Below are 24,477 nucleotides of genomic sequence, written 5' to 3'. Positions count from 1 at the left end.
AGTGGGTAGTTGCACATTCCATACAGCAGCCAGCACAGCCCATCGCCCAAACCCATTAGCCCAAACGCCCATTTGATGTTCTCTCTCTCTCTCTCTCTCTCTCTCTCTCTCTCTCTGTCCTTCGCCTGCCGTCCCTTCCTATCCTTCCCTTTCTATTGTTTGGACGTTAAAATTGACCAGGCTGTATTATCATCTGCGTAAACAGGCCATGAAACCACAAATCTGACCCTCATGCCACCCGCCGACCGGCATCTCATCGCACACGACGCCTCAACGTGCATGAACCAACGGGCCCCAGCATCATCAACACCTGCAACACTCACAGCCCTCACCGCGCAAGTCCATCTCTGCAATGGGGGGGAAAGATCCAGGCCGCCTATGCCTCCTCTTCTCTCTCTTGCGCTGCTTCTCCCTCGCCTCCGTCAACTCCTGCCTTCCCGTCGTTCCTGTTGTGTTCCGACACATTTCTTATCAACCCAGACCAGCGGGAATTACCTAGTAGCCGCCGTCCGTCTCCCACTTCTTCGTCCCCTTCTTCTTCTTCTTCTTCTTCTTCTTCTTCTTCTAACCACCCCCCTTCTTTTCTTTCCCGCCTCAAACTGGTAAGTATGTTTATATGCGCACCTATACTATACCTCTGTGATAGATACCGACCGAGGTCCTCCCCCACCCCCTCTAGGAACAAGAGAGAAAAGAGAAATTGCCCCAGGGCCCCTCCCCCTTCCCCTCGCTGACCCCTGTCATCACCACCCAGCCACTCACATCACACCCTGTGGAACACACCAAGCTCGCCTTCGACCCACCACCAGCAGAGTCCGAGCCCCAATGCCAAACCTCGCCGTACCTTTCCAGCCCCCTTGTTCGTCCCCGTCCAATCTCAGGTTTCCATCTACCCGATGGCCAAGGCAGGGACTGTCCGGGCCAAGCCGACCAAACAGACGTGTTTGCAGGGGATGAAAGGTGGCGGCCTGGGGAGAGAGAGAGAAGAGGGGACAGAGCCGTAAGGGGAATTCGAGTTTGCTTCCGCCTTGTTGAACTCGTGTTGCTCGCATTGCAGAGCGCCTCAAGGAGGAAGGGGCTTACTCACTCACTCCCTTTAGGTCTCCTTGGGGTATACCATGATAGACAACCAAGCAAACAATATCAAAAACAATAGTTTTACAAGCGGTCACGCGGACACACGACTATGACTCTAGATGCAGCGGTAGACAATATTGGGCCAAAAACGACACTGTCGGCCAAGTCGAGGGAAAAGTCGTATTGAATTTCAGGTGTGTCCGCAGGACAACGTTATTGGGCACGGCCCGCGGCAGGTAGTAAAGCTCGTACAGTGAGTAGAACTGCTGCTGTGTAGTAGTCCCAAGGGAATCAAGCTGGTTGGGACCAACAACCCAACTATCTAGCATCGGCGCCTGCCGTTGCTTCCCTAGCAATTGGTTCCTCCAACGCCCATCTATCTCTCTCTCTCTCTCTCTCTCCGAGTCTCCTGATCCTTTAACCCGTCCGTCTCCCTCCATCTCATCTCCCATACTCGGTGGAACCCCCCTCATTTTCTCCTAGTTTTTGGTATCTCCTACAAGTGACGTGATCAATAAAGAAAAAAAGTAGGATACGAAGAAGAACAGAGAAGAATAAAGTCGTCTTTGCTGAAGCGAATGTTTCGAATCCTCGCATTATTACATAAACCATATGACCATTGAAGCGAAGCGAGGGGTGGAGAGGGGGGGGGGGGGGTTTCCGACAAACAAATCAACACGAACTGAGGAAAAGAAGAAGACAAAGAAGCAGAAGGCGGTAACGGAAAAAGAAAAGAAATACAAAAGCCAAAAGGATTGCGCGGCGGGTATTCCGAACAATGCCTGCTGTTGGACTGTAACCCGTGGTGACCCATAGCTGACAAGTGTTTGTTCTCTCTCTCTCAAACTTTTCCTTCCCATGATAGTTCGACGGGTATTATTTTGGGCAAATTTTCCCTTCAGATCCCTTTCCCTACCAATATAATGCCACAAATCATCTCGTCTCCTTTTTGTTTTCCACGCGCCGGTTCGCCGTTGATTCCTGTTGATTCCTTCTTTTCCACTCTTCTCTTTTCCCTTGACCTGGTTTGTATATTTGCTCTTATGTCCCACATTCAGTCAGTCTTGTTCGGGTATCGATCGGAATTGTGGCCTTGATGCTTGTGTTGTTGCTGTTGTTCTTGATTCCATGCGCCGTAATCCCATCGTGGAAGTTGTATGCCGCATTTTCAATATTTCTTCAGGAATCGAACACGGGGTAAAGTAAGTGCACTCCTTTCCCAGAGAATAATGACCACTCGTCGATGATTCTTTACACTATACTTCTGTTCTGTCCTGCTTGGGCTGCCGTCCGTCGTGGCGCTACACCTCTGTCATGTACCGAGACTTTCGCCCGGCATCATGTCATGTTCGTAACATTGACTCCGGACTGCGGCATGGTTGGATAATACCCACTGGACGTCGGCTTGCCCTCAAAGGGACCGCACCTTTGATTCGACATGAGTGCTCCAGGCTGGAAGATACTTGGCAGTATTTCGGGATCGCGCTTGACTCTGTCGTGGAGTGGGTCGTAGTTTGACCCGACATGCGGTACCATGTTGTCTTGCCCATGCCGATGATGGGTAAACATGTCCACTCCTCCTCTCGAATCGGTCCCGTCGTACATGGTTCCGGGGTAATACTGGTATTCCTTTGTCGTGTCGATAGCTTTGGAGTCCTCGGGAGGTAGCATGTGCTCTAGCTCGTGGTGGTGACGAGTCGACCCGTAAGGAGCGTTTCCGCGGGAATCGAAACTTGCCCCGTAGCCTCCTCCCATCATGGCACCTGCAGATCCGAAGTCGGAACCCATGATGGAGCTGTTCGGGTACCCGGTGAAGCTGCCGCCCGATCCTCCCGGCCCGCTGCTGGTGCTGGCACGCCTCTCGCTCTGGTAGTGTCCCGGCGAGCGGCCGCGCACAATCATTTTGGCTGACTTGCGGTACGCGACCCGTATGAACTTGTCCGGGACCTGCGAACCGACGTCCGCCCAGAGCTCGATCAAAAGGTGGTAGTATTGCTGTGCAGCCCGCCGCTTTCCGTTGTTCGCTGTCGCCTGCTTGAATTGGATACGTTCGAACGTGTGCTCCGTTTGGTAGGGGTCGCCGCTTTGCTGACCGCCGTAGGTCGTGTTGTCGGGGAATCCAATCCTCGACGGCCCTCCAAGCCCGGTGTCTGGGTGGTAGATACCCATCGGGTGCGACATCTGAGGGTGCTTCGGGTGAAGGTGCACCTTCCCAGGCTTCTCGACCGGGCCTTTGTCCCTCTTGGGCGTGTGCTGGACCAGTTCGATCGTGTGGGAATCGTTCTCGGCGACAACGGCCGAGATGGACATGGCGAAGCCTCTCACCGAGTACGACTGCGTCGAGCCTTGCTGCGTGAATTGCAAGGACTGGCCGGGATAATGCGGGTTCAAGGAGAAGGAGCAGATGCAGGAGAAGTAATTCCTCCTGTAGCACGTCCAGTCGCCATCGGACTGGAAGAAGCCCTTGTCGATGTTGCCGTGGATGTCGACCTTGACTTGTGTGCCATCCGTGTGCTGGAGGATGCCGAGGTCTGTAATAGGGCTCAGCGGGGGCACGCTCGTCTGCACCCTGGAGGAGGACGAAGTGTAATGGCCGGGATCCATTCTCAGGGCGGCGGGTGCAGTAAAGCCGGTGATGGGACTAGTGGTCGGAGATATGGGATGGCGTCGTAAAGCAGCTGGGTACGATGGAGATCTAGGCTGGTGCTCCGACACCCTCCTGTAAGATGGCCTCGCCGGAGAATACTGGTCTCGAGTGGTGATGTGTGCGCCAGGATGGGGTAATGCTGTGGAGCGGTGGGCATGTGCCATGCCCGTCGAAGAGATGCTACTATTAAGTAAGTCTGTAAGTTTGGCCAAAATTCACGTTTGGCGGAATGAAAACAGGATCTTGTCTTCTATTTGGCGGTGTTGAGAAGGGAGGGCAGGGAGGGCAGGGGAGGAGGCGGGGGGACGGTGTGCGACCTACTTTGAGCCCAGGCGAGGCCTGACGTCCAGGCTGGGAAAGATCTGAGAGGCGGCTGTGTGGTAGAAGCCGCCTTCTGGGGAGTACGACGTCGCGTTGGTTATAGGTGGATTGAACAGGTTTAAGAGCGCCGTCGGCTGCTGCGAAGGGCCTTCGATCGTCGACAGAGAAGCATTGGAGTTGTGTTCGTATCTGATGTGCGCGTCAGCCCGAGTGTACCCCCTCCTCCCCTCTTCCAAGTCTGAGAGATGTGTACAAGGCAGAGAAGAGATGGTTGGAAGCCTGGCACGACAACTGCTGTACCTCTTCCGCATGCAAGACACAGTGTCAGTGACACCAGTTCGTCCTACTGCCAGCAGCGTGTTGCACAACGGCCAACAGATACAGAACCGGGAACATGCGAGGACACACCACCTTCTGGCGGCGACAGGCGGGAACGCCGCCTGCGGAATACCAGTCGGGCGTTGGATTCCAGATGGCGGCTACCCACGCCTGTCTCCATCCTTCTCGCTACCGCTGCAAAGATCGGATCTCCCATCTCGACTTACGTTCTTTCCGTTTCCTAGACATGACAGCCCAATGGGTCGAGACATATAGAGTAGGAAAGAAGGCACCGGGTAGAAGATCCTGTCTCTCCACAAAGCTTGTAGAATTGAGATTTTGGACGGCCGAGGCTTGTGATATTGTCCTGGACAGCATGCGTCTGATCACTTTGGAAATGAACAGATTTGACGAGACCTAAACACTGCAGCCCGGGCAGTGAGAAGGGAAAATGTGAAAGAGAAAGAGACAGAGAAAGACAGAGAGGGAATAAAGACGGTTGTACATACCGCATGTCATTGCTTGAAGCTTGTATGTCGAGGTAGTCATACCCTGTGGGCGGTTCGAACTCCTGTTTGCACGGCGGCACTCGTTAGACTAGACCATGACTTTTACCGCAAGAAACAAAAAAATATCGAGATGAGAATGAGTTGTCGCAGAGAGATGCCGGCGCTGCTGTGCCGTTATTATGTCCAGGACGCTGTAGTTATTGCGGGGTGGGCGATCCGCCACAGGTGAGAGTGAGATGGCCCAGACAAGCAGACGAAAGGGACAAGCCAGTAACCTGCGGCGCAGCAACAGTGATAAGTTAGCACAGAGTACTAGGGAGAGACATGCTTCCATGACGAGGCAACATGCGTGAGGAGGCAGCTCGAGGTGAAGAAGAGAGAGTGAGGAGGGGGGTGTGAGTGTTGACCGGCCTGGGCCTGGGTCTTGTTGGGACCGACCGATGAGGAGATGCCACAGCGGCGGCGATAGCGACGGGAACACCAGCGCCAATGTCAGCAGCAGCAGTGTCAAGAACGAGTGAAGAGGGGCAGCAGGAGAGGGAGAGGGCGTGAGAGAGGGAGAGCTGAATAGGAGAGGCAACATGAGAGGGAGACAGGGTACAATGCAAATACCGTCAGGCACCACAGTGTACATTGCCTGCATGACTTGCAGATGAGCGAGAGGTGACAAGTCGTGCAGTGCAGACAGACAAGACACACACACACACACACACACACACACACACACACACATTCTTCCGTCACTCGCACTCCCACGCCCAACACGCACACGCCTCACATGGCCCCCAAGAGTAGGAGTCAGCGCGAGTGCGCAAGGGAAATCGCAGTTCCAAGCAGTGTCGAATAATAGTACGAAAGAAGCAAGGCACCGGCGTGGTACCGATGACCATGGCCATGGCCATGGCCTCCGGGTCCCATGCTCGCTCCTTAGGAGGACTCGAAGGACGCCAAAAGACCACGGTGCGCAACCGATTTCGTCTCCTGAGTGCTCGTCTGTGTTGTGTCCCCGGTTGCTTCTGCTTCCTCTGCCCATGCGAATTCAAAGGGGAGAAGGGAAAGATGGCAGTGATGCGGGACGGCGGGAGGGGGGAAAACAAATGAAACGAAATGAAGCCAGAACTGCCGTCGACGAATGTGCACAAGGTGGGAGAGACATGGAAAAAGCAACGAGTGTGGAATCACATACTTACCTTTTCCTTTCTTTTTCTTCTTTTCGCGAAGCGTTACTCGGCCCGCTTCGTTGTCTGTCCCGTCCCTCGGGACGTGAACAGGATCAGGCGGCCGGGACGTGTGGCCTAGACTAGTCGCCGACTCGCCCGCCCTTCCTTGTCTGCGCCACCCGTTAGAGGCGTGGTGTTGGTTGGCCTCGTGTCTGTCTGTTTCCACCCCCTTCAATTAGGCGACGGACTCGAGGCTCGGGGCTCGGTGTCTCTTCCGAGTTATGGCTGTCTTGTGCTAGATTGTGCCGCCGCCAGTGGTGGAGGCGATGATGGCGATGAATTGTATAGGTTCCAGACCAAGGCGGCCGACTGACGAAGGCAGTGTTTCAATCAAGGGCGTCAGTCGAATTGAATGGTATGCCGGTCCATTGTTGACGTCGTGTTGCAGCTCAGGCTTCAGTTTCAGCGACAACAGCGGCCGCAGTTTGTTGTTGTCGTTGTCGTCGTCGTCGTCTTGTTGGTGCGGCGGCACAGCGTCGCGATTGTGATTTGCGACTGCAGAAACCGAGCGGCAAGCTTCATGAGAGTGAAAGGAGGGAAAATGAAGCGTCGAGTTGAGCGAGTGGCATTGCAGGGGGGGGGGGGGGTAAAGCGATCATGTAAAGCAGAGAGATGGAGAAGGATGAAAGGATTACAGATACAGAATAAGGATTACGGTACCTTTGCCAGCTGTTGAGGATTCATACGACGGTCGTCTCCGGCGACGAGGGGCGTCGCGCCGTAGTAGAGGGGCGGTGATCGGGTGCTGATGCTGGCGTTGGTGCTGGCGGTGCCGGTGCTGGCGCTGGAGCAGCGGTCTTGACGCCCCAACTCCTCGATCCTCTTTTTCGCCCACAGTAAGACGCACTCGTTAGCAAAAGTCCCTGGATCTCTCTGTCATTCTGCCCTCAACCGCCAAAGCCCTAGTTCCCCCTTCTTTTTCTCATCCTTGCCTTCTATCCCCTTTACTTTTTCTCCGTCCATTCCCTCCTCTCGCAATATCCTCTTCGTTTTCTCACTCGCAGTCTGGACACTAGTCTCCGTCTTCTCCTCAACTCGACCAGGGAATGGAAATATGGCGGGGATGGGGCCTCGAAACTCACTGGCGGCGGTTGACTCCCCAAAAGTGCCCCTGTCATGCCAAGACGTAGCTTGCAGCTCTTTATCCTGCTCGGCCTAACCGACTCGAATCTGCTGTCAGCAAACGACTCTGTCCAAATGGGGGAAATGACCGTTTCTTGTGGCCCACAAGCCAGCTTCGTCGACCGACTAAGACACTTAACAAGCCGCCGAGGTTGTGGTTGGCGATGTAAACCATGACAACTACAACAACAACAACAACAACAACAACAACAACAACAACAACGACAACCCAGATAAACTCGATAACTGCTCCCCCCTCGACCAAAGCCCTGCTGCCTCGCCTCTCTCTCTCTCTCTCTCCCCCTGCATGCTGAAAACCGAACACCGCGGGTTCACTTACTCGCAGGAGGAAGAATGCAATGGATTTGTACACCTGGAAGAACATTAGCTTTTGCTTCTTGGCGACAACCCACGCTGCCTTTGCATCAGTAACATCTCGCCTAGAGGAGAGCAAGAAACCCCGCCCACAATGCGAAGCGAATCGAATCCTGGCGCGGGGAAACCGGCGAGATGGGTCCTGGCCAACAACGCCCCCCTGGTGCAAATCGCCTCGGATCATCCACTCAAGAACGACACGCCAGGGAAGAGAGGGAGGGGCACCATGTGTATGTAAAGACAACCTAAGGGCCGGGGCACCAACCCAACTTACTCGTTTGTGGATCTGCTGCAGGCCAACTTTTGTGAGTTGTCCGAACACTGGGCTCGAAATGTCAAGATGCGTATTAGTTCGAGTATCGAATCGAACTCGTATCTTGGAGGAGGGTTGTGTAGGTACTGGTGTTCATAAAGAGTGAGAGAGGTAGGGAAGGGTGTTGCGGATATTGATATTGCTGAGTACGACTGTCTTCAGTTGCAATGTGGTTGATCAAGCCGTCAGGGTTGCGAGAAGCTCGAGAAAGCACGCCGGATCTTGGAAGCCTGGTATCTATATACTTTTCCTGAAGAGAACTCCAGATGTGGCTGCTCGAGATCGTACAGAAGCAGCAAATATGGGTTGGAGGCTCAACATGCGACCGGCTTCTCGAGACGCACATGTCGTACAGATCAGGCAATGACAGAACAGCCGGATGGTCAAGTACACTGCCGATGGCCCCAAGAGGTCCCAAGGAGCAAGGAAGATCAAGTTGAAAGAGACAGGGGCGGCAGGGGTGGGTGCTCCACGCGAGAGCAAATGGGTTGTGCAGACTCTGAGACAACGGTGAAGGAGACATTGGGTTGTGTGGGGAGCTCCAGGAAAAACCACCCCTCCCCTCCCCCGGTCGAATTCTTAAGCAGGCGTGTTTTTTTTCTTCTTCTTTACCGCTTTGCTTTGCTCTACCTGTTCCGTCGTCAGAATACAATACATGGGCGTGTGAGCCGAGAGCGCAGGGTAGGGAAGCGTTCCAGTCGCAGTCGCCAAGCGGCGTCGAGCAAAGGTATTGGGGACCGGCCAACGCCATGAAAGATGAGGTATTCTGGGTAGGGGGTGAAATTTCTGTACGACCTGACTTTGGCCAAGCCTCTCAATGGCCCAAGTCCATGGGGCTATTCAAGCCAGCAAGCCTTTGTGGTCGTTTTCGCGGACGCGATCAGGCCGAAATGACACTATCCCATTCAACCTGCTGCTGGTTGGCAATCATCGCCGCCTAGGGCTGGGGTTGGTAGATGGCGCAGGCAACGTTTCCATTTATCTAGTCCGTAGTCCGTAGTCTGTAGATGATACAGCATACGGATTCGGGCTTGGACCCAAGCGATCCTCTCTTCAAGCCCAGGGGCGGGGTTCTACTGACCTGCGTCGGCGTGTAGCCGGGTGAGTCGAAGCCTTGCGTCCTGGCTGGACGAGGACGCTTTCCAGGCCTCGCTGATCTCCCTCCTTCTATACATCAAGTCTGCAATTACCCGTCCGTCAAGGATCTGGATGAAACGCCACAAACAACCCCTTCAGATAGAGACGGGATTTGCCTTGGCAGGTAGGTAGACTAACGGCAGCTTGCAGTCGTGAAAGCAGGCCCGGGGCGTTTAGCGGACAATCCCGGCCATTGAGCTGGCCGTCTTTTTTTCTTCTTCGCATTGCACCCAGATTCGACCAGCACCCTGCCCCTCAGTGTCGTCGGATTGGCTGCACGGTAGCGAATATGAATCCCAAAGGAGGCTTTGACCAATGTCAAGCCATAGGCCGGCGGAGACAACGAAGGCGGCCTCGCATCCTCTACATCCGCATCGGATGAGCATGTTTGGTAACAATCAGGGGCTTTTTTTTTTGGGGGGGGGGGGGGGGGGGAGGGGGGCTTTGCTGAAGATCCATCGAACCATCCATCACGCACCAAACCGAAGTCTTCGGTCCTAAACCTGACATGCCTGTCGCCAGTCTGGGTGGCTTGCTCATATGGCCAACGCAACGTTGGTTCCTTGGGATCGGACCTGATGGATGGTGGTAGAGTAGACGTCTAGCCGCGTGTCTCGGCCGACAGACACAGGCTCGCCACACGACACGTGCTATGGGAACAGGGTTTCGCTCGAGCCTGGTTGACAGGGTCCCATCGGATCATCTCTCCTCATGGCAATGTGGCTCGCTCTAGGCTGTCCGCGCCTATTGAGTTACCTCGGAATTCGTATCAGGGCACCCCCCTCTCTCAGGGCTTGGGAAAGACGAACCGCTTCTCTCAGTTGAGGCAGCAGCGGTCGTGATGCAGGAATACAACAAACTTGCGCTATACCTCGTCGTAAGCTCCAATGAGATGTCGCATTACCCGAGGAGGGCAGTCAAGAAAGGCAAAGCTCATTCCAAACAATCGCCCTCACCCCCCTCGCGCCAAAGAGAGTGCAGGACGGCCAATCTTTAGGGAGAGATAATAGACCCCAGAGCTCGTTGATATAGCTTAGGTACTGCACCTCGTGTTCGGTGGTATGGTCTCATTATAGACCAGTGCGTTATTCGGATTGGCCGTTTGTGTAGGTTCCCGTCAACTAGTCTGGTAAGATCCAGGCAATTGTGCTTGATACGCGCGCCACTACCCACGAGAAGGGAGACCAACTTGATTGTTTCAGAAGTGTGATTTCGGGGATTTCTGGGAGGCCGGACTGGCCGGACCATCGGCGAACTCGTAGCCAAGTTGATGGGATTCGGTCCAACAGGGCAGGTTCCGCACATATTGGACCGAAGAGGGGTTCTGGTGAATGGTGTGCAGAGCTACAGTATGGAGCTGAACCCGGCAGAACAAGCCTATGCAGCCCAGTAGGACAATTTCCGAACGAAGGCGGGCTGCCTCACTCATCGAGGCCAGAAAGCGGATAGTCGAGTATGGCTCAGTCGTGTTGGACCGGGCCGCTAGTATCTGACGGTGGTGCCCGTCTTTGGTTTGAGTTGAACGCCGGTCCTGACGCTGTTGCTATGGTCGCGCTGCTACCGACAGGAAAGAACAGGATGGGAAGGGGCCCGGTGATCCCTCTGCTGTGTCGGGCAGCATGCCATCAATATGCACATCATAGTACGCCTATCGGTGCGAAGGTGGCCGGCTGGCTGGTTTCCCCAGGCCATCTCGCGGTTTCTTGGGCGTCATCTGCTAGGCATAAAGGTAAAAGATACCAGTTCCCCATGCTCCTTCTTTGCTTGACTCCAGAGATCAGATCTTGTGTGATGTGACTTATCACGGACGCCAGGTTACTTCCAGTGGCAGGTAGACAGACGGCGGGCCTTATGAGAAAATATGACGGTAGGCTTGCGTCGATAAAGAGCGAGTGTCGATGGGTAATGGTCTGGCGTGCAGAAAGCAAGTCACTGTTGCATGACGCCACAACAGGGGCATTGCCGAGGGCGGTATCACAGGGATCATCTGGATGGTTTGGAGAATTGCGGATGGCAGTCTCGCTGGCTGGGTGTGGCGTGGCGTGGGGTGGCATGGCGTAGCTGGCAGAGGTAGTGCCTAGTCTCGGGTTCTGCCTATCGACCACGAAATCGGTATGCTTCATGCTTCAGGACATTGCGAGGCGGCCGACGTGTATGTATCAAGGGCCTCGTATGTCGAGGCCAGGAAAGCCGCACGCTGCCTAGGCAGGTAGGCAAGCAAGCAGTCCAGTCCGTACGTGAAAAACATCGGCGGGGTCGAAAGCAACCGGTCGAGATGAAGATGACGAGTGGAATGAGCTGAGGGCGGCATGAACCTTGCATTGTCATCCTGATCTGCATGCTTCTTTGCTTGGCGAATAGCTCCAGCCTCTGTCATGCACGACAGATATTGGCGTTGTCAGCGTTTTTTTAGAAGATATGTTGGCGGCATTGTTTCCCCCCACTCCTGCGTGCTGGACTGGTGCCCTTCAAGGCTCTAAGTGGATGATTTGCTGGAAACTGTGGTCACCATTCGGTCTGTCTGTCTGTCTGTCTGTCTGGTCCTATAGATGGAGGAGGTAGGGGAAAAGGGAAAACAAGCATGACCAGGGGTTGGGTGAGAGGTGGTAAGTGAGGTGAGCGAATGGGTGGTGTGGTTGAGAAGGGAAACGGAGATGAACAGGGGGGGGGGGATGGGCCATGAGACGGCGAAAACTACCAGTTGCACAGGTTTTACCATCATTCGCACAGTACGGTGAGAAAGTGGATATAATAAGGTGAGTTAGCTGATGATGTCGTAGGCCCTTATTGGCTGGTAGGCGGATGAGCTATCTGCACGGTTCAACCTGCACTCCATTTAGACAGCGAAAATGGACGAGGGCACAGGAGGAGAGGCACAGTGTACTTACCCAGGTGAGGGTAAGTACCTACCTAGGGTAAGGTAGGTACTTGGACTCTCTCCATGCGTCCGCTCTTCCCTATTTCCTGCCATCAGTTCACTACCTACCTACAGAGAGAGTTCCATTTACTTTTTCTTTCGTACCTACGGATACCTTCTTCCTCTACTTGGCCATGCAGGGTGCCTTTACATGGCTCGAGGGAGGAGGAGGATGGGAAGGTGAAGGTACTTCTGCGTACCTATGTACGTACTCTCTCTGTCTGCACTCTGTCCTAGCCTGTATTTTCTTTCGTCTGCTTCGCTCTCGCCTTACACCAACTACTCGACGATATTCATCTTTCTGACGTGGCGGCCGCGAATGCACTCTGGGTTTCGATCCCACCCCTCTTCGGCTCGCTTGATATCTCGCTGTCATTACTGCTCCGAGGCCTTCGGCTCTTCACCGACTCTTCCAGACCCCGTATACCTTGATTCTGGTTCAAGGACTATGCCGATTTCGTCGAGTGCAGGCTTCTTAACTGTCCGCTGTTGTGGGTTTGTTCTTCACCTCGCTCTCGCCTAGCCGCATCATTCGCTCTGTCCCTCAAGAATCGCCCTGCGATGTGCCTGAAAACAAAAAACATTGCTTCGCTGGACAAACAAATGCCCCTCCCTGGACCCAGCGCGGACGCAAACGACAACAACGGTGCCGTGACACTCGAAATATCGGCTCTATTTCGCCATCAATCTTCGAACCTATTGTCACAATCATCCGAGCTACCTTGATCAGTCGTTTTCCCGAACAGCCATCCAAACCGACCACCTTCTACCACTGATCATCAGGGTATCACGTCCTTATGAAGGACCAGCCCGGACCTTGGATCGACGGCATGGCTCTACCCGTTCTCGAACGAAAACCGATTATTTTACGGCTTCGGGTCCCAGATGCCTTCCGAAGTAATCAGGCCCACTGAGCGTCAGTCCTGGCCGGACTGTGATCTCACCCAATGTATCACCAAGTACCCTCGGGGACCATCCCGGTACTGATCCACGGCTTGCCACATGTTTTCTTTCTACTTTAATCCGCCTCAAAGTTACCGGAGACGGACCGCCCCTCTGAATATCAATTTATCGCCGACTATCCGGGTCAGGTACCTGGCCGTTGCGAACCACCCTTCGCCTTCTGATCCCACCAGACAATGGATCGTGTCCTGCAGGGCGACAGCGATGAGCCAAACGGATCATATCTCGGGCATCCACCCTCGAATCCCGGCAATGCAAGGTATGAATAGTCACACGGGCCGGTTACTTGGAAGCTTTGCCAGCTGCTGCACCGAGAGGCGTAACTCCTTGTCGAGCAGTCGATACCTGGCCACCTTGTTGTACAAACGAACTCGCTGGTCCTAAAAACTCATCTTACAGATCTCGCAGGAGCTCGGAGGAATCCACCCTCTACACAGCGGATCTTCAACAAGTCTCTTGTTAACAGCCTTCCTTGCTTGCCTTCATTTCGGAAACTGGACGAAGGCGTGAGAAGGCAGGGGCAGACAATGCCTGCGAGTTGACAGCGGCTTGCCGCATCTCATCTGTTTCAACGCGGCGTTTAGGTCCTTGGCCTTTGACAAGCCCAGTCTCGTAATCATACGGCTTATGGCGGAAGGGCCCAGCATGCTGGTTGCCTTGCGAAATTGTCAAAAAAGCGGTCAGGAAATGGTAGGAACACCTAGCTGTGACTCTATAGACGAACACTCTTAGCAATTTCCAACCTCAAAAGTCGCTCCACGTCGACTTTCTCGCGTGCGAGGTCAACCCAGCCAGCGCGAACCCCTGGCTAAAGAAACGAACTGGATATTGCGCAGTCAGGCTGCCGGATCAGGCCCATCTGCGCCATCATAAAAATACCCCGAGTCACTTATGCAAGAAACAAGGCATCATGACCACGGAGCGTCTTGCGCCACTGACTTTGCAATAACACACCCCCAGTGCGGCAGTTCCAAAACCGAGTAACAAAACAAAGGGAGTTAGCCGAAACTTCACCCACTTGACACTTGTTAGAGTTCCATGGCATATGAGAGGCATATGATGAACTTTTTCGGTGAGCTATGCTCGCCACAGCACACGTAGGAGAACCTGTCATCGTCTCTTACTCCGGAATGGCATGTATATCAAAAACTGCATCGCTTCGAACTTGGTATGGTTGAGTCTAGCCGGTCGAAAAGACCAGCCGGCCAGAGGAATGCATACCATGTCGCAAACAGGACAGGGGGGTGAGGGGCTCTAGTCTTCACCACTTTGTGTGCCACATGGAGCAGATGAACAGCTCCTTTGGAGCCGTCCTCTTGGGATCGTCACGGCATCGCCGGGTTGCGACTGACCGTCTACCGAAAACTTGCCCCTCACTCCTCTCAGTTGGTCTGGTTCTACTTTGGTGTCGGATATGGTCAGTGTATGGATACAGTCTTCCGGATTTGTTCGCTTTATCTTTCCACATTGGGATTGTTAATCTCGAACGGTCAAGCGTACAGGGCCCCGTCAGCCAACCCTCTGGCCATGGCCCTTCGGGGCGCTATGTTTCGTCTCCATGATTGCCCCCCCCCCCCCCCCCCCCCCCCTGATCATGTTGTGCAAGACATGTCAGCTCACCTCAAAAGGCCTCCCAGAAGATGGGAAACGATGATTGGCTGTGAGACAAGAGCCGTCGATCACCAGGACCATCCGCCCTGTGTGGCTGTGGGCCCACTCCTGGCGAGGGCCCAGGCTGCCAAAAGCCTTTCTCCATGGCTAGCTGCATGTCCGTGACAATTTCTCCCATGATTCTGGGCGCACGAAAAGTCAAAATGGCGCGTATCTCGACTTTCAAGTTAATCGGCAGAAAACACCGTGTGCCGCTTCAGCGCACGTTGTTCATCAGACCGGTTTCAAACCCGCCTGTCGGGAGTGAGCCATAGGCTTTTGTTAACGCAACGTTGGACGGGATCTTCATGATGGGTCCCGTTGGCTGTCAGCCCTCTCTGCAAGGAGGCAGAAGATAACACCTCTTCACCCCTTAGCCGCGGCTGGTCTCCCAGAATTAGATGACGGCTGATGCCTGTACGCCGACAACGGTCCAGAGTTTAGTCCAGCGCTCACTAGGACAAGCAAAGCGGAAGTGGCATCTTCAGCGCGCCATTGACTCGTGGCTGTGACAGTCTAATGATGCCGCAAGAAAGTCAACAACTGCGAGCACCCGCAATTTGACTACGATGCATAGCCCACTCCCCGCCGCTGAGCCAGAACCTCGCATGCCCTGTTCAAGACAAATTCGGACAGGAACAGCTGAAAGACATGCCGCTTCGAGTCCAGGTTGAAGTATGAAGGGTCACACAAAATGCCCTCTGGCCACGCGGGCGTAGTTGGCCAATGTGACCAGTAAGGTCGGTGATCTTTGGCAAACATGATGGACACGAGGAACCAAATCACCTGGACACGAGAGCAGGATTGAATTGCAGGGATTGGACGAGCGAAATTTTCCAACGCGGGTGGCGTTCATGACTACCGCAAGCTATCAAGCGGAAGTTTGAATTCAGAGTATCAGCATGCCACATTCAACAAGCTTCCCTGTGGATTTCCACTTTTCATTTACTATTGTTATTCTCTTGTGTATTTTTCAGTTCCATCTCGTGGCGTGGAGTAGTGGCTCGCGATCTTGTCATCGGTAAAAATCTCTCACCGGCTCTGGTGGCCGATATTTCAGTGCCAGAGCAGGCTAGACATGTTGAGTAAAGGCATGCCCAAAGCACACCGAACGACTGACAGACTGTGCTTCCTCCACATCCGGACAGATGGTGGACACGACAGGGCCAGCCAGACCTTATGTCGTCTTGGAACCCTGAAACATAACATCAAGGTTTGTGGCACATGGGCTGATGGGTGTAGTTTTAAACTCTAAGATGGCATTACTACTAGCTCCGGCACCCGGAAAACAGACATTAGTAGGGCTTGCCACGTCGGCAGGTCTCCCATTCATATCCTCTCGAATGGCCTGAGAACAATCAGGCCAGATGTGCAAAAAGTTCTATAAATCGGGCCGAAAAGATGAGTATTGTCAAAATTGCGTCGTTGTGAGGGAGGACCGAATGTATCCTACGAGTGTCGTGCCGAATGTTGGCCGGTGAAGTGGGTCCGTACGGGCCGGGCCCACCTTTCTTTCACTTCCGAACGCTCTGACCATGTGTTTGTTGGAACTTTGAAGCTCGGAAGTAAAAGGGCGACCGAGCCGGCGGCGGCCCATTTCAGAGATGCGGCAGGGGGTGGGGAGAGGGAGGGGGAGAGCGCGTCTTAGTGCAGCGGACGTGCTTGGAGACCGGGTCTGGAACAGAGTGAATACCCACATTTCGCCATCAAATGCTGACAAACAAGGCGGGAGGAGGAGGTGCTAGTCCTGTTTCAGCATGTCCTTTTCACAGCAACGTTGTTCTTCCTCCAAGTCCAAGCCTCTCGCTAGTCGCTGTTACGGGGTTAGGTACGGCTACTACTACTGTTACCGTCGCTAATCCGTAAGAATCGATCCCATTTCTGATGTGAGCAACAAGCACTCCACTGGCTGCCAAAGTATGACTCCGACTCTCGCTCGGGATTGAATCGAACAGGGCTGTGACTCACAGGCGAAAAGGAACTTGGTTTGGGACTCATCTAGTTGTCGCTGACTACTGCCTAGGCAGACGCAAACCGTAGTGACAACTTACTTACATAGCGACACAAGCTCGTCAGAAAGTTTGCTTGCCCTCTGCAACCGCGACGCGACAGCTCCTCTCTCTCACTCTACCTATCTCCTCCCCCTCTGACCGGCTCACCATCCCTCTGCGTCCCTCTTCTCCATCTCTTTCAGCCGTTCTCTTGTTTCTTTCTTGGAGACTTTCTCTCCCCCAGCTTCTCCCTCGCCACCGTCTCGTATCCGGACCTCTCCCGGGCATGCCTAAGAAAAGACACCAGGCGTTGTATTCGAAGCCGCAGTCGACTGCTCCGTCGTCATTGGGTGCCTCAGCTTCAGCCTCTTCTTCTGCCCGTCAGTACTCTGTACCCTAATCCAAACTCCCATTTCCACTTCCCACACGCCCTGGCCCACGCATACACCCTTTCCCACCCCACCCCTCTCCTCTCGTCTTCTCCTTCACCGGGGATCCCCTGATGTGACGTCGCTCGCGCTCTTGCAACTGACAGCGAAGCAACACAAACAGAGAACCAACATAAGGGCGTCAACGAACTCTTGGCCGATCTCCGTCGATCCTCCCGCGCTACCCCGACAGTATCAGCAGCAGCAGTATCCGCAGCCACTGCTCCTACCGTCCCGCCCGCCCTCCGACAGATCCTCCAGATCCCAGAGACCCCCCCACCGCCGCCCAGGCGTGTCCCGAGATTCGACTCTTCAGGCAGGAGAGTGCCACCGGGCCCGCCTCCTCCACGTAGCTGGCTGTCACAATCGTCCAACCATGCTCAGCGCGCTCACGCGACCGTCGCCCAGCGCGGCGCCCAGGCCATTCAGGGCCTGCCGGGGACGTACAAGCCGGATAAGGGTAGCCTGATGGACATCATGTTGCGCAGGATGGCCCTGGACTGGGACTTCCAGAGGGATTACGATCAGTACTATCTACACACCTTACCCAGCCGCGTCAGGGCCTCGTTGGCAAGATACGTCGGCGTATGGTACGAGCGCGGTGTTTCCGCTGCTGACCTACGCAACATCCTGATTCCTCCGTCCTCTGCTCCGGGGCACGAAGATGACGACACGCACCAGCAGCGCCAGTTCGACGCCGAGGCGCTCGTGTCTCTGAACAGCGATATCTACTTCCTAGATCTGACGGGCTCGCTGGGCCACTCCATATCCGTCAGGGAGCTGTCGGACGTCCTCTTCCCTCAGCAGCTAGCGTGCACGTCCGAGGCGGTGCAGGAATCCTGGGACACGGCAGACGCTCCGTCGCTACCCCCAAAGCTCCTCCCCAACCTCACGCACCTCTGCCTAGCCGTCGCCCCCAGCGTCCACCGGCAAGGCGGGGGCGCTGGGGTCTCGTGGAAGCAGCTCCTCGCACTCGCAGCCAAGCTTCCCACTCTCACACACCTGAGCTTGGCCTACTGGCCCGAGCCGTCGCTGACACCCAACGCCAAGTTCTCCACGATTGTCTCGCCCGAGGGCCTGACACAGCAGTACTCCGGCACAGGGGCGTACGCACACACCCTCGATAACGACTGGTCCGAGGCCGTCATCCTGCTGCGGAAGCTGAGTAAGTGCCTCTATAGACTCGAGTACCTCGACCTCACGGGGTGCGGGGCGTGGTCCAAAGCGCTCATGGCCAACGCCGACGGCGACAAGGTCGACTGGGCCGGGCCGTGGGGCAAAGTTTCGACGTTGAAGTTGACGTACGGATACGATGTGAGCGAGGACACGCCGATCGCTGATTCCGAGAGGTTCCGCGAGGCGGCCGGGACGGCCAGGGCGGTTGAGAAATACATCACTGCGCAAAGAGCCGGCAAAGGGAGGTTTATCAACGTGGACAGAGATCCCATCGACGATGTGTGGTTGTCATTTATGTACTAGGTAGCAGAGAAACACGTAAACAACAAAAAAATGGCAAAACTAAAACAAACACGAAATCAGGAAGAACATTAAATCGTTCCATCCGGCCTGAGCACGCGCGCTGTCTTCTTCCATGAACGAACGAGGCAGGTTTTCCCGACACTAAGCATCGTCGTGTCTTCCGTGCTGTCTGCTGGCATCCCAGAGCTCCCTGAACCTTCCATCTGCCTGTAGCAAGAGGTCCTGGGGGTTGCCGACCTCGACAACGCGGCCCTTGTCCAGCACCACGACGCGATCGAAGTCGGCGACCGTGTCCAGACGATGAGCGATGGCGATGACGGTGTGGTCGTTGAACTCTTCGCGGACGAGGTCTCTGACCATCTTCTCGGTGTGGGCGTCGATGCTGGGACGTTTCATCAGTCACACTGTCATCCTTTTCTTTTCTTTTCTTTTCCCCTCTTTCTTAGAGTTAAAAGGAAAGGAGGGGTGGGGAAAGGGGGGGGAGAGGAAGAGGAAACACACCTGCTCGTCGCCTCGTCTAGGAGAACCACCCGTCCTACGTGCCTCCTCAAGATGGCCCTCGCGAAGAAGAACAGCTGTCTCTGCCCGTGGCTCAGTGCCTCCTCGGCGAACTCGGCGTCCAGCCCGCCGTTGTCTCGGATTGTGTCCCAGAGGCCGAGGCGCGCGAGCGCCGACTCGACCGCGGCGTCCCCGGCGGCGGATGCCGTGCCAAGGGGGTCGAGGTTCTGTCGCACCGTCCCAGGAAGGATAAACTGGTCTTGGGTGATGGCAATGAGGGCCGACCGCAGGGGCAGGAGGGGCAAAGAGTCGATGGGCCTCCCGTCGATCGATATAGTCCCGGAGGACAACGGCAGGAGGCGCATAAGGGCGAGTAGAAGGGAGGACTTGCCGCTTCCCGTGCGGCCCACGACGCCGATCTTCTCGCCGGGACGGATGGAGATGGAGATGCCGTCCAGGGCTCTCGTCGCGGCAGTTTTTCCGTCTTCGCCTGGGCCGGTTGCGTCGTAAGACGCGGAAACGTCGCAAATCTCTATGGCCCCCCTGTCTGGCCAGCCGCTCTTCAGGTCCGTCTCCAATGCCCGGTCGTGCCGTGTCAGACGGTTGTCTTCGACCTCGTCGGCTGTCTCCTCGGAGAAGTTTTTGATGCGCGCGACGGCGCCGATGGAAGTCTCGAGAGAGGTCCAGAACTGGATCAGCATTTTGAGGGTCTCAGTGAAGGAGATGAGCTGGACAAGAGAAACACCCGTGAGGCCAATAGATGCGGTGGCGCGCAGGTGGACGGCGACGCCGACGACGAGGACGGCGAGGGCGGCGGTTGCGAGGTCGAGGACGAGGGTGAGCCACTGCTGGGTGAGGAGGAGGATGTAAAAGGGCCGCTGGGAGCGGTCGATAAGGGCATGGGAGCGGGTTATAGTGGCGTGGGTGAGGGCGTGGGCGCGGAGGGTTGGGAGGCCCGAGAGAGTCTCGAGGAAGTGTGTGCTGGGCTCGTGTCAGTTTCTAGAGGAGGGGACCAAGTGTTTTGGATGAGTGGGGTTATTTTCCTGCTGCTACCTACTAGATGGGAGCTTTCTCCTCGAGGTCCAAGAGACGTAGCTGACGGGAGGTGCGGAGGTAGGCCCGCTGGATGTAGTAGAAGACGAGAATAAGAACGGGGAAGCTGATGACGATGTACCACGAGACCGAGACTATGAGGAAGGCCTTGCCAATGCAAGTGAAGAAGCCTGCGATAACCAGGAGTCAATTTCATCGCGGCTTACAATAGTTGTGAGCAACAAGGATTCTTACTTGCAAGAGAAATCACCAGTGCCAGGGGTAGGCTTCGGTCGATCAGGCCGATATCCTGCGAAAATCTGAGGCATGTTAGACGTGTTGACGGGGGGGGGGGGGGCTAGTAAGGTATCCATCAATTACCGGGTTGTGATGGAGCCGATATCTGTGCTTGTGAAAAGGGAGAGAGGAGCACTAACGAAATGATCAGATTTGAGCTGGTGCTGGTTGGACGATGGGGGTCGGAACTTACTGCACGACGGCTTTGAGAAGTCTCTGGTGTAGGTTGATTCCAGATTTCGCTGCCACTGGGACGAGTACGAACCTGGTTGTTGAGGGATCTTTTGAGAAGCTGAACTTGACAACACATAGTACGGCGGACTTACCAGATGAGTACTGCAAAGCTAAATACACCTCCGATTTGAAGAGCCGCGTAGATGCCGAGATAGTAGGCATCGTGTCGTCCTGGGGACTTGACGTTGGCGTCCGTCCAGAACTTTAGCCAAATAGCTAACCACCTGTTGTCAGCGATGGGCCGCAAACAGAATAATAAATAGAATAACTACTCGACTTACTCGGAAATGTTGAGAAGAAGGCCCAGGTCACTTGGAGGAATATCATGATGGCGACGAGGACGGTCCCGACACTGCCAAAGTAGTAGCCGTAGACGCTCCAGTCACCCAGCTGCCGCCGCTTGTCTTCTTGCTCCTCGACCGCCTTGGCCCTACTCTCTGGTAGCACTTGAGACGTTGTGTCATTGTCGGTCTTCTCTTGTTGCGCCTTGTCTTCATCTCGGCTGAGGGGTCCCGACGCAACGAGATTGCCGACATAGCCATCTGCGTTTCGACACTTTTCGAAACTTCCCATCTCTGCGATCTTGCCGTCTCCGAGAGTGACGATCATGTCTGCCCGGGACAGAAAGCTCACTACAGTTTCTTGTTAGTCATGTGTTTACTTCGGACCTGATGACTGAAAGGGGATTATACCGGACTGAGTGGCAAGGACAATTGAAGTTCCCCAAGCCCTGAGCATGCCTTCATCGGCACTGAAGATGCGCTGGAACACGGTTCTGGCAGTGTGATTATCCAATCCACTGAATATGTCATCAAACAAGGCGATCTCTGGCCGAGAATAAATAGCCCTGGCAAGGGCCTGCACATCGTCAGTCTGAACTACAATGCGTTTTGGGGGGTTCACTTACGACACGCTGCTTTTGACCTCCACTCAAGACGATACCCTTGCTGCCGATAATTGTTAGGTCCTCCTCTGGGAGCTGGGCGAGATCCTTCTCGAGGTCGCAGGCCTTCAGAACCTGTCGATAGAGGTGTAGATCGAACTCGGAGAAGCAGATGATGTTCTTACGAACTGTCTCGTTCTATCCAGCTGGTCAGCTCGGACACCGGGCAATAGTTCGATGGTGTCCATACGATCAGCCATGGGCTTTGCTCGCACCAGGAAACACGGGTGCTGGAAAGGGCAACCGTCCCTGTGACGTGAGGTAGTTCGCCAAGGAGGCCTTTCAGGAGAGTGCTTTTGCCAGATGCAACAGGCCCTACGAGCATCACCAGCTGACCCTTCTGTATGTCGAAATTTAGACCACTCAGAATGGAGTAAGCTTCATCCTTCCAGCTCAGAGACGCTTCCTGTACACTAAGAGCAGGCCTTGTGCTCGGGTTCCTTTCCAAAGCATGCTCTCCTCTGTTCTCAAGAGTTTGTAGTTGGATGTCTTCGGAAGACCTGTATGATCCCGTGGACTGCGTTCCAGGTTGTAGGTCAGAAGGGAATGACCGATACTCAACCTGAGGCGGCTCGGTCAGATACGTCTCGATACGTTGGAAGCACGCAAGGGCAGCGCTCATGTCCAAGACAACCTCAAACATCCAAAAAAGGGGATTCGCGAGCAGAATGATCAAAGAAAGAGCAGCAAACAGCTTGGTGGCATCAAGAGTCTGACCAGTTTTGGCCGCGATGGCCGTGTACATGGCGAAGGCGACCACCGGAGCAAGCATCAGGGGCACCTGCGCGACAGCCGAGGTGATGGCACCGATGACGCGGAAGGGGGTTGCCGCCTTCATCTCGTCGATTCTGAGGTCTGCCAGGGTCTTTGAAAGCATTTGCGTCAGTCCTGACATCTTGATGCTTTTGATGTGGCCAACCATGGCTGAGGTGATGCCTTTATCACAAGTCAGTACGACATCTGAGACGTTGGGGGGGAAGTGAATACCGATGCGCCTCTGAACTTTCTCAACCCAGATGACTTGGTATTTCTGGGCGGCAGGAGCGAAGAAGACGGTGGCGATCAAAGCAACGACGGAGACCACGATGGGACCGGAGGCTGCGTAGCCGAGATGTGTGCTGAGAAGCCATGTTGCGAGGGCAATTTGAATGGTGTTGGCCCAGAACTCGTGGACTTCGCGCCAGGCACGGATGATGACATCGACCTAGACACAATGTAAGTAGTCAGTCAAAGAAGTCGTGGTGAGATGAGAACGTGCATCGGTCGACATCAGAGTCACCGCGGCAGAATTGTCTCCGGGTGCGACGCGCAACTCGGTCGTCTTGGAGTAGACGGCAGTAACCAGGATGCCTCTGAGCATGGCCAAGGATCGGAAAGCCTTGTGCCAGTAAAAGCTGGATGAGACGGAGATGCCGAGGTATACGAAGCCGTAGGCGCCAATGAGGCCATAACCGTAGTTGACATCCTCGGGAGTGTTCTGTAGGAAGTCGAGGAATCGATTCAAGATCAGGGGCTGGCAGATGGTGAAGCCCAACAGAAATATCCTCGGCAGGATGACTGCCAGCAACTGCCACTTCAGCGTACTGACGCAGGTCCTGATGAGCCGGTGACGCTTCGGACGAGGTGATGCGTCCGGCTGGACGGCGGCCGAGAACGACGACGCCTTGTTCCAGTCACGCCAGAATCTCTCGTCCAGCACGGCAGTCGACATGGACCCATCCAAGACGAACAGGTCCAACGGCTTCAGGAGACGACGAAACCCTGTCAGCAGCAAGGGCGTAAGCCACCAGAAGAGACCGCGGCTGTAGATGCCACTAGTCTCCTCGGGGCTGTACGACCCACGACCGCCGGCGAGGTACGACGTCTTCCCCCAGGCCTCGAGGATCACGATGACCGCCTTCAACGCGAAAGACGTGGAGAAGACGGCGCTAATGGTGACGCTTAAGTGCGACAGCCATACGGTGCGGAGGATTGCTCCATCCAGCACCAGGGACACGAGCATATATATATTCAAAATGGACGAAGGCTTAAGGCTCTTCGCGTGTTCTATAGATGAGAGACCACCAAACATGACTGCGGCGGCAAAGGACGCGCAGGAAGCTACGATGGAGACGGTGCGTAGGCGGCCCGCTTCTCGGTGGGTTGCCCACAGCGCGACAAGGGCGAGCTGCAGTACGGCAAGAACACCGATGGCGGCCTGTTTGGCGAGGCGGAGGGCGGTGCCGGATACGGCACGAGGAAGTTTGGCGAGGTGGCGGAGGCGGAGAGGTGCGGCGAGCAGTAGGAGCAACGCCGGCAAGATTGTGAAAAGACATTGTTCAAATGTCAGGGTGAAGTCGAAACCGTGACGGCAGTTCTGGACGATGGGGCCGAAGGCGTCGTCGGCAGTTGGGGAGCATCCGATGGAGGATGAGGTAGCCATGGCTGAGGTGAATTATTGTTTTGATAAACGATTACCTATCATAAATGGGTAACTATGTAGGTAGGAAAGGGAAAGGGGAGAGAGGACGATGGAAACCTGAGAGCGGGAGGGCCGCCGTTTTTAAATAGGGCGTTCAGCAACAACCCGGTCTTGGCCGGAGGATTCGTCCCCTGGAACAGCTGCCTGATTGAGGAAGGTGGGAGACTGAAAGTAAGCACGGCAATCAAAAGAAACTCCGGCGAGAGATGCATGTCTTGGTGTGACTGCGCCGTTGGCCCCCGAAAGCGCAAGGAAGGATAAGATAAGGGGGTAACATAGGGGTTAGGAGGAGCGATGTGAAGGCATTCGCACTCTTCGCAAAAAGGACTTGTTGTTTGAAACTTCGTCGTCTTGGGATGAACATGCCAAGATGGGACAAACTCAATCCATCCCCCCTCTGTCTGGCAGGAGAGATTGGAACAACCAGGCAAGACGAAAAGAGACGATCCGGCCAGGGCCATAAGCGGTAAGCAACCTCAGAAGCAGGACCCTTCAGGGTCTCGACTGGCTGTGGGCTCCCCAGAACTTGCCGCTGCATCCCTGTC

The 24,477-nt window shown here is 55.0% G+C and overlaps 5 protein-coding genes across 5 annotated transcripts; 2 read left to right on the top strand and 3 right to left on the bottom strand.

Annotated features, from left to right (window-relative positions):
* Window positions 1–1,240: 1,240 nt before the first annotated feature.
* Window positions 1,241–6,887, bottom strand: CDEST_08545 (Putative p53-like transcription factor, DNA-binding domain superfamily, NDT80 DNA-binding protein). Its single transcript, XM_062924704.1, has 4 exons — window positions 5,311–6,887; window positions 4,873–5,147; window positions 4,046–4,234; window positions 1,241–3,904 (listed from the first exon to the last, which is right to left on the bottom strand). The coding sequence occupies exons 2-4, from the start codon at window positions 4,875–4,877 to the stop codon at window positions 2,416–2,418; spliced, it is 1,683 nt and encodes a 560-aa protein (XP_062780755.1). The 5' UTR covers window positions 4,878–5,147; window positions 5,311–6,887; the 3' UTR covers window positions 1,241–2,415.
* Window position 6,888: 1 nt separating this feature from the next.
* CDEST_08544 (uncharacterized protein) lies at window positions 6,889–7,656 on the top strand. Its single transcript, XM_062924703.1, has one exon. It carries the CDS (start codon window positions 7,209–7,211, stop codon window positions 7,389–7,391), a length of 183 nt encoding a protein of 60 aa, XP_062780754.1. The 5' UTR covers window positions 6,889–7,208; the 3' UTR covers window positions 7,392–7,656.
* Window position 7,657: 1 nt separating this feature from the next.
* CDEST_08543 (uncharacterized protein) lies at window positions 7,658–11,620 on the bottom strand. The gene has a single exon (XM_062924702.1). It carries the CDS (start codon window positions 8,651–8,653, stop codon window positions 7,937–7,939), a length of 717 nt encoding a protein of 238 aa, XP_062780753.1. The 5' UTR covers window positions 8,654–11,620; the 3' UTR covers window positions 7,658–7,936.
* A 4,775-nt stretch (window positions 11,621–16,395) lies between these two features.
* Window positions 16,396–18,468, top strand: CDEST_08542 (uncharacterized protein). Its single transcript, XM_062924701.1, has 2 exons — window positions 16,396–16,940; window positions 17,113–18,468. The coding sequence occupies exons 1-2, from the start codon at window positions 16,847–16,849 to the stop codon at window positions 18,465–18,467; spliced, it is 1,449 nt and encodes a 482-aa protein (XP_062780752.1). The 5' UTR covers window positions 16,396–16,846; the 3' UTR covers window position 18,468.
* A 1-nt stretch (window position 18,469) lies between these two features.
* On the bottom strand, window positions 18,470–23,968 carry CDEST_08541 (Putative AAA+ ATPase domain, ABC transporter type 1, transmembrane domain-containing protein). Its single transcript, XM_062924700.1, has 13 exons — window positions 22,730–23,968; window positions 22,459–22,675; window positions 21,662–22,407; window positions 21,436–21,609; window positions 21,221–21,386; window positions 20,810–21,160; window positions 20,621–20,744; window positions 20,488–20,559; window positions 20,379–20,429; window positions 20,253–20,317; window positions 20,023–20,188; window positions 18,969–19,946; window positions 18,470–18,849 (listed from the first exon to the last, which is right to left on the bottom strand). The coding sequence occupies exons 1-13, from the start codon at window positions 23,891–23,893 to the stop codon at window positions 18,609–18,611; spliced, it is 4,515 nt and encodes a 1,504-aa protein (XP_062780751.1). The 5' UTR covers window positions 23,894–23,968; the 3' UTR covers window positions 18,470–18,608.
* Window positions 23,969–24,477: the final 509 nt, after the last annotated feature.

Source organism: Colletotrichum destructivum, chromosome 5 (genome assembly GCF_034447905.1).
Source record: "Colletotrichum destructivum chromosome 5, complete sequence".
NCBI lineage: Eukaryota > Fungi > Ascomycota > Sordariomycetes > Glomerellales > Glomerellaceae > Colletotrichum > Colletotrichum destructivum.
Note: the sequence above shows the minus strand (reverse complement) of the source record. Positions and strands in the feature narration are given on the sequence as shown.

What these genes read in the sequence shown, in the direction of transcription:
- CDEST_08545 (XM_062924704.1), bottom strand. An exon ending in AGGCCTCGCCTGGGCTCAAA is followed by an intron (nt 3,905 to 4,045) that starts GTAGGTCGCACA and finishes ACTTAATAGTAG; the next exon opens with CATCTCTTCGACGGGCATGG.
- CDEST_08544 (XM_062924703.1), top strand. Translation starts at nt 7,209, where the DNA reads ATGCCAAGACGTAGCTTGCAGCTCTTTATCCTGCTCGGCCTAACCGAC.
- CDEST_08543 (XM_062924702.1), bottom strand. Translation starts at nt 8,653, where the DNA reads ATGGCGTTGGCCGGTCCCCAATACCTTTGCTCGACGCCGCTTGGCGAC.
- CDEST_08542 (XM_062924701.1), top strand. Translation starts at nt 16,847, where the DNA reads ATGCCTAAGAAAAGACACCAGGCGTTGTATTCGAAGCCGCAGTCGACT. An exon ending in TTCAGCCTCTTCTTCTGCCC is followed by an intron (nt 16,941 to 17,112) that starts GTCAGTACTCTG and finishes CAACACAAACAG; the next exon opens with AGAACCAACATAAGGGCGTC.
- CDEST_08541 (XM_062924700.1), bottom strand. Translation starts at nt 23,893, where the DNA reads ATGGCTACCTCATCCTCCATCGGATGCTCCCCAACTGCCGACGACGCC. An exon ending in AGCAAAGCCCATGGCTGATC is followed by an intron (nt 21,610 to 21,661) that starts GTATGGACACCA and finishes CCAGCTGGATAG; the next exon opens with AACGAGACAGTTCGTAAGAA. An exon ending in ATCGGCTCCATCACAACCCG is followed by an intron (nt 20,318 to 20,378) that starts GTAATTGATGGA and finishes AACATGCCTCAG; the next exon opens with ATTTTCGCAGGATATCGGCC.